Below are 12870 nucleotides of genomic sequence, written 5' to 3'. Positions count from 1 at the left end.
CCGGTGGTCAAACAGCCATCCCCCAGCCCACCCCCAGCAAAGGGGCCAGGGCCACCCAGCCCAGGGGCCCACCCCCGGAGGCGCCGACACCCCAGGCCCGGCACCACCCACCCCACACAGAGAGAGAGGAGCCAGAAAGCGTCGCCCCCCCCCGGAGCAAGCCCAGGCCCCCACCCCCAGACGCCGGCCCTAGAAGAGCTCTGGTCAGGCCTCGACGGGACCGAGGAGGCCAACCGGCCGAGGCAACCACTGATTGCCTCAGCGGAGACCCCGACCCGCTAGCCCCCCCGACCCGTACTAATAATGGCCCCCCCCTCCCCCCCAGAACGCCCCCCCACAGGACAGGGCCGACAAGCCCCCCACCCCACCCCACCCCAGACCCCGCAGCCGAAGCGGGTGACACCCAGAGCGACCGGGGGCCCCGAGAGGGTTGTCCCGTCCCGTCCCAGAGCCAGGGAAGGGCCGATCCCAGCCCCAGGTGCAGATGGGCAGCCCATCCGGCGCCGCTGGGCCCCCCCCACCCGAGCAGGGCCCCCGCCAACCCCCCCCAGCACAGGCAAAGGGACCACCCCCCCAAGCCAAGCCAGACCACCACCCCACCCCCCACCACGCACCCCCACACCCAAGCCCAGAGGACCACGCAGCGCCCCAGCCCGCCCCACCCAGGCACCGGACCCGACCCCCCGACCAACGGAGCCCCCCACCGCCCCCGCCAGGCACCGGAAGCCCCGACCCCCACCCCAAACCACGGCAGAAGGGCAAGGAGCAGCGACGACCAAGCCCTCCACCCCCTAAGTCATGGAGTCAACCACAGGAGACCAGAGAGACTGAATTCTTTCAAAGTTACTTGAGCTTTGGGCTGACATTTTTTCCAAGCTGATATGATCAAACAGCAGATTTCTGTGTTGACTTATGTTTATATTTTTCTTGTTTTTCCAATTTATTAAAATAGTTTTTTTGGCAATACAAAGAGTTATGAAAATGATAGATGCTAATCCTTCTTCTATATCGATGGCACTCATGTCACCAAGCACACAAAGTGACGGTGAGGCAGTGATTGAAACCTTAAGCCAGACTGATAAATCGGCACATACCTGCTGCCAGAGAGCCTGGACAGGAGTGCAGAACCACAGTGCGTGCATGTAGCTGTCGGGTAGATTATTATCACAGTGCTCGCAAATGTCTGAGTTACTGAGACCCATCTTGAACATCCTCTGTCCAGTGTAGTAAATTCTGTGAAGAGTTTTGAGATGGATTAGCTGCAGATTTGGACTTTTTGTCAGTTTAAAGGTGTTTAGACAAAGTTCTGACCAGAAGCTTTCATCTGTGCTGATGCTCAAATCTGCATCCCATTTTTTTGTTGGAAGGGCAATATTGTTATCTAAATTACATAAAAGTTTGTATATTTTGGAGAGAGTTCTATTCATTGAAAAATTAATCAGAGTGGTAACTACATCTGGTAGCTTTAAATCGTCGTCTTTAATTTTATACTTTTTAGTAATACTTGATTTAAGTTGCTGATATTCCAAGAAGTTATTTATTCCATGTTTGTCTTGAAGTTCCTGGGGGGTTATGAATCTTCTATCAATAATTACATGCTCTAGTTGTTTTATGCCCCCTGCTTGCCAAGCTGGGAAGTGAATCATTTTATTGTTAATAAGGATGTCCGGGTTGTTCCAGATGGGTGTCATTTTGCACGGTTGAATTGATGATTTTGATATTTTGAGAAATTCCCACCAGGCTGTTAAGGTGGCATTTATATTAATGCTTTTGAAACAATCCTGTTTTTTAACTGTTTGGCTAATAAATGGTAGCTGTGACAGGTTGATCTTTCCACATAACGCCTGTTCCAAGTCTAACCGTGAGTTGGTTTCTGGATTATTTTTTAACCATTTTAAGATGTATTGTAATCTATTTGCAAGAAAGTATTTGTGGAAGTTAGGTAATTCTAATCCTCCACAGTTTTTTGCAGATTTTAAAGTTTTTAGACTAATTCTTGCAGGTTTGTTGTTCCATAGAAAGCTTGATATGGATGAGTCTAATGTTTTGAACCATTTTAATGGCGGTTGTGTGGGAATCATTGAGAAGAGATAATTAACCTTGGGTAAGATTTTCATTTTAACCGTGGCTACCTTGCCCATAAGGGACAAAGGCAGGTTGGTCCAGCGTGTTAGATCGTCCTGTATGCTTTTCAGTAATGGGGTGTGGTTTAGCTGCACCAGTTCTGATAGTTTGGGGGAAAAGTAGATACCCAGATATTTGATATTTCCTGTTTTAACTGGAATTGTGAGTCTTTGTTCCATATTCCTGTTGAGTGGTAATAAAACAGACTTATTCCAATTAATGGAATAGTCTGATATGGAGGAGAATTCATTTATGATCATTGCTGTTTCATTTACAGAATGTAAATTCCTTAAAAACAGTAATATGTCATCCGCATAAAGACTAATTTTATGATGGCTGTGTTTGGTTTTTATTCCTATAATGCTCTCATTCTGTCTTATCGCTGCAGCTAAAGGCTCAATGAATATAGCAAAAAGAGAAGGAGAGAGTGGGCAGCCCTGTCTGGTTCCTCTTCCAAGAAAAAACCTGTTTGAAGTCTGTTTATTAGTTCTAACTGATGCATTGGGGTTGTGATATAATATTTTGATCCAATTGATGAATGCTTCTCCAAAACCAAACTTATGGAGGGCAGCAATAAGGAACTTCCAATTAACTCTGTCAAAGGCTTTTTCAGCATCCAGCGATAGTACCGTCATTTCCTGGTTTTTAATGGTGGCAAAGTCTATTATATTAACTAGTCTACGGACATTATCATCCGAGTGTCTGCCTTTGATGAATCCAGTCTGGTCGAAGTGAATTATGTGAGGAGTGATTTTTTCTATTCTCTGTGCTAGTGCTTTGCAGATAATTTTTACATCTGCATTGATTAGAGAAATAGGGCGATAGCTTGAAGGACTAGTGGGATCTTTGTCTGGTTTTAGAAGAAGAATTATGTTGGCTGAGTTCATGTTAGGTGGCATTGATTGGCTCTCATTAATAGATGTGACAGTTTTATAAAATGTTGGTGCCAGTTGTTCCCAGAATTCTTTATAAAACTCAGCAGGAAAGCCGTCAGGCCCTGGTGCTTTACCATTGGGCATAAGTAACAGAGCTTCATGAAGTTCAGACGGCGAGAGCGGAGAATCTAAGTTTGTGATTTGATCCTCATTTAGCCTGGGTAGGTTTACATTATTAAGAAATGAGTCAATACTTTGCTCTGACGGATTGATCTGCGGTGTGTACAGGTTTTTATAAAAGTTTTCAAATGCGTTATTAATTTTGACCGGGTCATGGGTGACATTTCCTGTTTGGTCCATAATAGAGGTGATTGATGATTTTTCTCTGTTAATTTTAAGCTGATTAGCCAGAAATTTGCCAGATTTATTAGAGTTTTCAAATCTTTCAAGTCGTAGCCTTTGTATTTGAAATTGTGTTTGTTTATTAATGATGTCATTTAACTGCAGCTTTAAATTTTTCAGATCTCCCAGAATGTGTTCCTGTGCAGAAGCAGCATAAGCAGTCTCCAGGGTTTTGATTTTATTTTCTAATTCTAATAAATCTGCTTTCTCTTTGCGTTTTTTGTGCGTTGAATAAGAAATGATTTTCCCTCTCATGACTGCCTTTGCTGTTTCCCAAAGAACGCACGGTGGGATGTCTGGAGTATTGTTGAAGTCTAAGGAGGTTGCCCACTCTTTTTTAAAGAATTCAAGAAATTCCTGGTCCTTTAACAGAGACGTATTAAACCTCCAGGTTGTACCAGAGGGTGTGGATTTTTCCCTAGAAATGTTTACAGAGACTGGTGCATGATCACTGATAATAATTGGATGGATATTGGAGCTTTGAATATTTTTTAAAAGAGAGTTACTGATTAATAAATAGTCTAAACGGGAGTGTGAATAGTGAACTGGAGAAAAAAAGGTGAACCCTTTAGTGCTTGGGTGACATGAGCGCCACGCGTCGCAGAGACCCAGATCATTCATGTACTGCTTTAGAATACTTGCAGATCGCCATGTACGCTGATTTGCTGCTGTGCTGAGTCTGTCAAGTTCAGGGTCCAAAACAAGGTTGAAGTCTCCTCCTATAATGATTGTGGAGTCAGAGTGAACTGAGAGTGAGGTGAAGAATCTGTGAAAGAAGGAAGAGTCGTCAACATTAGGACCATAAATACTCACTATACAAAAGTCCTTATTCTGAATGGATATATTAATGATTACAAATCTGCCTTCTGGGTCAGTAACTGTATCCTTATGAGTAAAATTAAGATTTTTATTAATTAAAACAGCAACTCCTCGTTGTTTGGAGTTGTAACTGGCAGAGGATATAACTGGAAATTGTAAGCAGCACATAAGGTGATCCAAAGAATTTGATAAATGGGTCTCCTGCAGTAAAGCTATATCTGCTTTTAGACCATCCAGGTGATTTAACACTTTCAGTCTCTTTGGCTCAGAGCCAAGTCCACGCACATTCCAGCTAACGATGTTAAGACTGTTCATAACTGCTCTGACTGAAAAGGTGTAAAGCTAAGTAGTGCTTGTGTACCAGTCCGTGTGCGCGTGCCCGCATTGAGAAGCGCTGTGCGCGTGAACGTTTTCTGGCTATGTGAGCTGCGTGTCGCGTGCGTCCTATGAGAGCCTGTGTGAGGTGATTGCAGTATGTCGGCGTGTGTGTGCGGGATCGCATGTGCACGCCCCTGTGTGCGCTTGTGTGTGCGCGCGCCCGTTCCGTGCATAAATAAATACTTACCGAGGATGAGTTGCTTCCAGGTGATTTACATATAATGAGGGGGGAGAGGGGGGGGGGGAGAGTAAAGGAAAGAAAAAAAGAGATAGAAGGGAAAACGAAAACAACAACAAAACAACAATAGAAACATCAGTGGGACTGAGGTGACGAAGAAAAAAAAAGACTGTTTTCCTGAGAATCGAGGTGTGGATTATTGATGATCCGGTTTTCCATTCATTGAAGTAAGTTTAGCGGGTTTCTTCTGGGCAGCGCAGATGTTCTCAGCGCGGATCTGAAAGCCTTCAGCACAGCCAGGGGGTGATCTCCGGGTCCCGGAACAGCCGGCCGTCCACGTAAAGTTTGTCAACGGCCACAATCGCTCTCGAACCAGCAGCAAGATGCTTCCTCCTCAGCGGGAACAGGATCTTCCTTCTACGGAGGATTTCTGCCGGGAACTGGTCATTCACGCTGTAATGCGTGCCTCTCAGTTCCCGTCCGCGGCCCTTCACCAACTCCTTCTGTTTGAAATGTTCGAATTTAGCCACAATAGGACGCGGGCGCTGGTGGTCGGACCTTCTTCCTCCGAGGCGGTGAACCCTGTGGAAAGAGATCTTCTGCACCTCCTCCTTGGGGAGCTTCAGGTGGACCTGTAAAAAGGATCTGACGGTGGCCTCGGGGTCTTCTCCTGCCTCCTCTGGAACCCCCGCGACCACTAGATTGTCCCTCATGCTCCTCGACTGAAGATCCAGGAGGGTTTCCTTTATGGATCGGTTCTCCTCGGAGAGACGGGCGGTGTCATTGCTCAGGGTCTTCACGGTCTCTCTAAAAAATATATTTCTATTCATTTTTTCGAATAAAAAATGATTCAAACACAATGCATTGTGGTCCATGTTCACCAATCTAGTGAGCATCAATGCACACAGATTTTTTGTAGAGACTTCTGGAAAATTTCCAGAGCATTGGAATTCAGAATTGTTGATTCGGAGAACCCGAAAAATGGCGAGCGCACTATATAGTGCATTGAGTAGTGGCAAAGAAACCAGGAATTGTCATAGTTTATTATTTTAATTATTTTCGTGTTTACAAAAAAACAAGTGAAATAATTCACTTAGGATTTCTGAAATCCTAATCCTGATTTTTAATCCGCTCTATCAAGGCCTTGACTTTGCACTTTTTTTTAGGTTAAAATTTATTTCAATATAGGTTTTATCTATAAGAATATAACATGTTTTTATCCGTCCATCAAATAGTCACATGTAACACGGCAGGAAAGTTATCTGATCACACACCAGCAGTGAAGGGAGGAAGATAATCTTCCCTGTCAGACGCATCATGGCACCAAACCATCAACTTAACCTGAAAATCCTTTTAGGATCCCAAGAGCACAGTGGTGACAACAGACAAAAACTCAGTTTACTGTAGGTGACTTCATAGTAAATCCAGTGAGGAAGACTAAGATGAAGTCCAAACATGGAGATCCGGGGTAGATGTGGAAACATGTGCAGGTTTGGTGGCCTGTGGATTTGAAGCACTGGGCTGGACTGGAGCGGGTTGGCAGGCGGCGGTCATTGTGTTTCTGGACCTTAACAGAGAACAGTCATTTGTCGAACTCAAGGTTTGGCTCAGAGACCCACTTAAACTGTGAATTTACTTTTTAAGAGCAGCCCGAGGGGCAAGTAATAACCTCCAACCGCTAATCGGTTCAACTTTTATGGATGGATAAGAAGCCAGAATAGTTATCCTGCAGAGGTTGATGAGCGAGCGTGGGCATCAGGTGCAAAGGCTGATTGCCAAGGAATACCAAACCCAGAGACACACAAACACACACCCACAGGTGGACACAAAACAGAAAGGATAATGAAAAAAGCAGAAAGCTAAGAGAGAAACACAGCCACTGTCATTTGATGCATAATAAAGAGAATAAAGACATGATTTTTAACCACTTTAACACTAGAAAAAACAGGTAAACCCACTCATGCTCAGTACTCGACAGATTCATCAGCAATATTGTGGCTTCAACATTGTATTTAGTCATTTCTATTTAATATTCTGAATGTAAAAATGTGTTTTAGCTTTATAGTGGTTCTGATTTTTATCCTGCATGTTCTGTGTCTCAACTTGCAGCTTTTCTTTTTTTATGTTTTCACTGCTCCCTGCCTGCAGTGACTGCTCTCCACAATCTTTATGGAAATAAACATTGCACTTTAAATTCTGGACTATTTTCATCTTTTCCTCACTGAAGTTTTAAACACCTCAACATTTAAAGCACAAATTGACCCTTTACAGGTTAAAGTGCAGCTATTAAACATTTTAAAGATATTTCCTAAATAGTCATTTAGATTCATTGGAATTTATGAAGAATCTTAAAGACTCAATCCAATGAAAATGTTTAACACGTTCTTGTAGCATTTTTCTGATGATGGAGGACATGTATAAAGAAAAATAAGCTTCAAATGCATTTTATAATTATATTTTGTTATTTAACTCATTGTGAATCATGAGTTGGTGCTACAGTCAGTGGGCCAAAGTCCCCATGCTCCGCCCCATTCTGATCATCCCCCTGCAGACAAATGGACCCATGAGCGTCTTTGTTTTCCTCGTCTGAGCTGGAATCTGGATCTAAACTTTACGGCTGGATAGCTCTGACATTAATCACCATTTTTGTTGCATCGATAATGTTAGGTTGGGGGTGTGAGGTAAGATTGCGGGAGAGAGTGTAAACAAAGAGATAATGGGAAATGGGGGTGGGGTTGCTCCGTGCTAACGGCCCAGCAGTCAGAGGTAAATTTCTGATGAACTCCTGCTGCTCTGCGTTAAACATGTCCAAAAACATGACAAGTTTTTTCTCTCGCTAGAGAGACTACGTCTCTCGGCTAGCCTGGGAACGCCTCGGGGTCCCCCCCAGAGGAGCTGGAGGAAATGTCCTGGACGAGTGAAGTCTGGGCATCTCTACTTAGACTGCTGCCCCCCGCGGAGGAGGATGAATGGATGGATGGATGGATGGATGGATGGATGGATGGATGGATGGATGGATGGATGGATGGATGGATGGATGGATGGATGGATGGATGGATGGATGGATGGATGGATGGGTGGGTGGGTGGGTGGATGGATGGATGGATGGATGGATGGATGGATGGATGGACAAATGAAATGGGAATATGACATAAAAATAATCTAGATGGTGGCCAAAATAAAAAAAAAGAATTTAAAAAATCAGAGGCTAAAAACATAAAAACAACCACACACTGTCTGTTCAAAACAAGTATTTTTCAAAACCTAATCTATTTTTTCCAGAGCCAGGCAGAGGCTCACTATAAGGGGAATCGCCATGCCCGCAGGATAAAAGGTATAGAAACATCCAAAACAACACGTTCACAAGATGGAGACAAGCAGCCACCTCCCCCACCTGCTTCCCCCTCCATAGCAGGCCTCTTATCGTCCAGCCCCAAACCTGATGGTACTGATAAGCAGGGTAAGCTTCAGCAGCAATATATGTCAAACACCTTGTGTTTCAAACAACCTTATTTTGCCTTTTAACATTCCAAAAACCTTCAAAATTTATTTTTGCATCATTACTATGCTAAATTCAGAAAGGAAACAATGTTTAGTCCACACAAAGCCACTCAACAATGTGCCAAAAAATAGCAATGTATTGTTTTTGGATTTTAACAGTCGTGAGAAATGGATGAGTGTTTGTATGATTCGGTTTCTCCCATAAGCTTACCACTGATTGGAAAATTGTTGGTTCTTGCAGTTGACACTCCAGTCCTGAAAGAGTCACCCCTGACTTCCAGCAGTCTTCCAACCCCGGCGCAGAGCGCAGCAGACGTAGAGTGCCCCCTTCTGCCTGCTGTCGGTAGTCTTTTACCCCCGCCACTGTCCCCCTCTGCAGCCCTCAGTGTCCCATCTGCAGATCCAGCACCGGTGGTTCTGCTCGATACCCCTTCCCCAGCACCCAGCCCATATTCAGGAGAACCAGAGGAGGAGAAAGCCAAGAAACTCCTCTACTGCTCCCTGTGCAAAGTAGCTGTAAATTCCCTTTCACAGCTGGAGGCACATAACAAAGGTGAGTCTTTCATGCAGCACCTTCATCAGATGAACACACAGACTTTAGAATTTGGAAGAAAATTAGAACAATGTGGCTGTTTTGGATGCAGATAACAACATTTTACATTTGTAATTTTCCGATTTTAAAACAAAACAGCTACCATGTTTGATATCATACTTAACATTTGTGAATCTAAAGAAACTAAAAACTCAGGTATGAAACTACCTTTTCCCAATGATTGTAAGAGGTATAGGTCTACAAAATGCCTTTCTGCACACTAGTATCAAGTGTTGTCATCTTTACATAAAATACTCTGCACTGGGATTAAAATGTGTCTCTTGAAGCTCCTTACAGGTATTATGAAGATGGTCACAATCAAACACAAAGCCTGTTTTTGTTGTCTCAAGGCACCAAACACAAAACTATCCTGGAGGCTCGAAGTGGATTAGGACCCATCAAAGCATACCCACGTCTTGGTCCTAAACCCAGCCCTGAGCAGGGAGGAGATCTGTCTTCTGACCCAAACACTCAGGAACAAACCTTTCACTGTGAGATATGCAACGTTAGGGTCAACTCTGAACTGCAGCTAAAGCAGGTGAGAAACCAACATTAACTACAGTCTCAATGAGTTTTTTTATGCACTCTTATTTGTCTAGGTAAGTGTTCACTCCCTCCTCCTGAACACCTGTTGAGCTCTCTTTCTACCACCACCTCTCTATCAGAAAGTTGCCAGCTTGTTGTCAGTGATCCAGCCTGTTTGAAGCATGCCCACCTGCCTGACCCTGACCCTGACAGTTTCAAGTCAAGGCGATCTGAGGTCCTGCGGTGCGATTTGCACATCCGGCGTGGCGGTAGGACAGCAGTGCAGTATGGGTATCTTGGTTTGGCACGCCCAGACTTAAAAAATCTGGACTTCTGCGAAGGCGCAGCGTTGTGTCAAACAATCAGGGAGTCAGCTTTGGGCATGTGACGTGTTCAGTGACTTCTTCAGCAGGTGGGGGTGCAAATCCAATATGAAAGATTGATCCGATCATTCTTATTCTGAACTTCCATCCATCCATCCATCCATTTTCTTAAATCTTTCATACCTTTCGGGGGCCACGGGTTGCCCGAGCACCGCTCCAACTATTGTTGGGCGAAGGGCTGGAGCGATTGCACTCGCTACTCTTCCCCAAGGAGGCTGGCTGGCTGGCGGGCAGAGAGCAGCTGTGGTTTAGGGAGGCAACCTGCTCAGGTCTCCAGAATTTTGCAATAGTTTTCTTATTTTCATTGAGACAAGAATAAAAAAATCCACTGATCTTATTCTTGCTTTTATTTTTCTCCTCTTGGGTTAATGCGGGACAGCGAGTCTTCAAACTGGGTCATAGAAAGACTGCAGAAGCAGCAGAAAGCGGCTGTCATTCAGACCTAGCTAATACAGCAGGAGTCAAGCTTCAGAGAGTCCCTAAATGATTACATTACCCAGACACAGAGACGTGTTTACCAATGCTTTTGTAGGGCTCTTTACAATAAATAAACCTTTCTCTAAACATCTGTGCCGTCCATGTATTGTAAGAAGATATACACAGACACCGCTCATGTAGCTCAGGCTGAAAACGTTTGACGGTAGCTCCTCCCACACATGTCTGGGGCATCAAGCTCATGAACACATTATTGGACAGGCGGCCAGCAGCGAATTTGCTGAGCGTCGAAAAAGAGGTGGCCGACTCACATTCAGTGTGAACGTAGCATTGCCTGACCCTGACTCTGCTACACAGCTGTCAGCCTCTTGTCAGCTCTCCAGCCTGTTTTAACCCTGCCAGGCTGATCCCACCTGACCCCCACCTGGAGGACTTCCTCACTTTCAGTTTACCCTGTATGCTTTGGCCAGCCTAGGAATCCACTCAATGCTGTTCCTTCAGCGTGGAGGATTCTGACCCATTTCTTCCTGCCTACAGAATAACTTCTATTCATTGTCACTTCCATCTGAATAAAGCAGTTCTCTTCCAAATTTGGGTTTTTACATTCTGGGGTTCAGTTGCCACTTTCTCTGTCTTTGACAGTTCATTGACCTTTTTTGTCGCAGCATATATCAAGCAGAAGGCATCGGGATGGAGTTGCAGGAAAACCTAATCCTCTTCTCAGTCGGCACAAGAAGCGCACAGATCTAATGGTATTAAGATTTTCTGTCACATTCGATTGGTTATTCGATTCTAATTTATTCCTGGGGTTTTACTTGGTTGGTTTTAATTATTGGTCTTTCTTGGTTCCCACAAAGGAACTTCCTAAAGCTCTTGGAGCTGGACTTTTACCAAATCCCTTGGCCCTTGCTGCAGCGATGGCAGCAGCATCTTCAAATCAACTGGCGCTTCGTCATCCTGGTCCAACCTCACATCCCCATCACCCGCTCCTACAGGGAACACCCATCAGCCTGCTGAGGCCAGCCCCAGGTCCCATCCGCACGACACATGGTCCAATCCTTTTCACCCCGTACTAACAGTGAAGGAACGCAGAAGTATCAGGAAGAAGCACACTGTGAGGCAACAGCTTGCCATTAGGAGCCAAAACTGGCTGGTCTGGTTGGAACTGTGGTTATATTACGATGAGACATAAATATTGCTGTTTATTGTGTAGAGGTGTAAGTTTCCTTCCTCCAGTTTAGTTATCAGTGAGTGATCGGCATGTCTGTGTTAATAGCTTAAAGAGGATCTTGACAAACACGTTCTTAGGCGATTCCCTCTGAGTAGTTCCCAGTCGGAAACTCTCCATCTGCTTCACAGTCCACTGCGTCAGACTCAAACCCCTACCTCTCTTCTGTGTTTGATGTGGATTTCTTAAATCCTGCTCGACAAATACAAAACGCTGGAAGCGACATCACAGCATAACCTGGCGGTGGGCGTGAATGGCGGTTTATCTCGTGTGTGTCTGTGTTGGTGGATGCTTGTTGTCTTCACCCCGACTGGATCCAAGCTTAACTCTGTGATGTTTGGCAGATGAATTAGAGAACCATCTCAAGCCATCCCTCACTTCTTTGTACTTAGCTTCCTAATGGACATATTTTCTTATTATCTTGATGAACAGTTTGCTTTTAAAGGGTGTCCAAAACACCCATAGAACTACTGCTAAACTTTAAAAAATGGAAAGAAATCTGGCTCACCTAAGGGAATCTAGGCACGGTCAGAACAACTGAACGGCACTGAAAGGAACTGAATCTGAATTGCTTCCCCGCCTCAATGGTTTCTCCCTATCCCTGCATTTATCCTTCCAAGCGGAGAGAAATGGAAAAATAGCGTCTTCAAATTCGGACGTCACTACCACTTGATGAGTTGTGGTTGAGCTATGTTAGCACATAGCTGCCAGCACAAAAATAACATCTGTTTTATATGTAAAAGTCCTGCAAAAACTTACATTTACTTACATTTAAATGTAAACTTCTGTGCTTCAGAGCACACCCACATGAACAAACAAGTTTCTCCTCCGCATCACAGCGCGATGCAGATCACCCTTCCAGCGATGGGATACCCAGCCCCCCCAAAAAAACACTTTCAGATACCAGTTCTATGGAAGTATTTATGTCTCATAATTCAAAATAAAAGTCAATACCAGAATTGCTGTTTTTGATTTTCCCAGTGAAGCTCCATTCATTGATTAGAAAATAAAATGAAAAATTAATCCTCCAAACCGCTTCTTCTTTTTTTTCCTCAACACCGTTCATTCTGTCACTTAAATAAAATGATAATGAAAATGGTATTTGACATTTCATTTTCAAAAAGTCTTCTAGTAAATGTGTAGCAAAATTCATTTAGAAATGTTTAATTTGACAATTAAAATGGATTAAGAGAGAATGCTTTTTCATTTTCGCAATGTAACTGCATCAAATGGCTCAACAATAAAGTGAAAAATCAATACTTCAAAATGCTTTTTCGTTTTCTACTTAAAAACTGCTGTTTCCCAGCGGTGTTGTGAAATTGTGCAGTAGACAATCTTCTAAATGTGCTTTTGTTATTGTTATGATTATTATTAAGTGCCTGTTTGCTCATAATTTTTTTAATCCATGCGGCCAGCGCTATATATTATTG

At 44.0% G+C, this 12870-nt stretch overlaps 1 protein-coding gene across 1 annotated transcript in view; it reads left to right on the top strand.

Annotated features, from left to right (window-relative positions):
• The window catches only part of LOC101166104 (zinc finger protein 385A), a 44073-nt gene extending 31549 nt beyond the window's left edge, over positions 1–12524 (top strand). The window contains exons 4-8 of the mRNA XM_023954741.1: positions 8059–8236; positions 8519–8830; positions 9220–9407; positions 10878–10964; positions 11070–12524. Of these exons, the coding sequence (XP_023810509.1) occupies positions 8059–8236; positions 8519–8830; positions 9220–9407; positions 10878–10964; positions 11070–11288 (984 nt within the window). The 3' untranslated portion in view covers positions 11289–12524. The remainder of the gene's footprint in view (positions 1–8058; positions 8237–8518; positions 8831–9219; positions 9408–10877; positions 10965–11069) is intronic.
• Positions 12525–12870: the final 346 nt, after the last annotated feature.

The sequence above is a fragment of the Oryzias latipes genome, chromosome 5 (genome assembly GCF_002234675.1).
Source record: "Oryzias latipes chromosome 5, ASM223467v1".
NCBI lineage: Eukaryota > Metazoa > Chordata > Actinopteri > Beloniformes > Adrianichthyidae > Oryzias > Oryzias latipes.
Note: the sequence above shows the minus strand (reverse complement) of the source record. Positions and strands in the feature narration are given on the sequence as shown.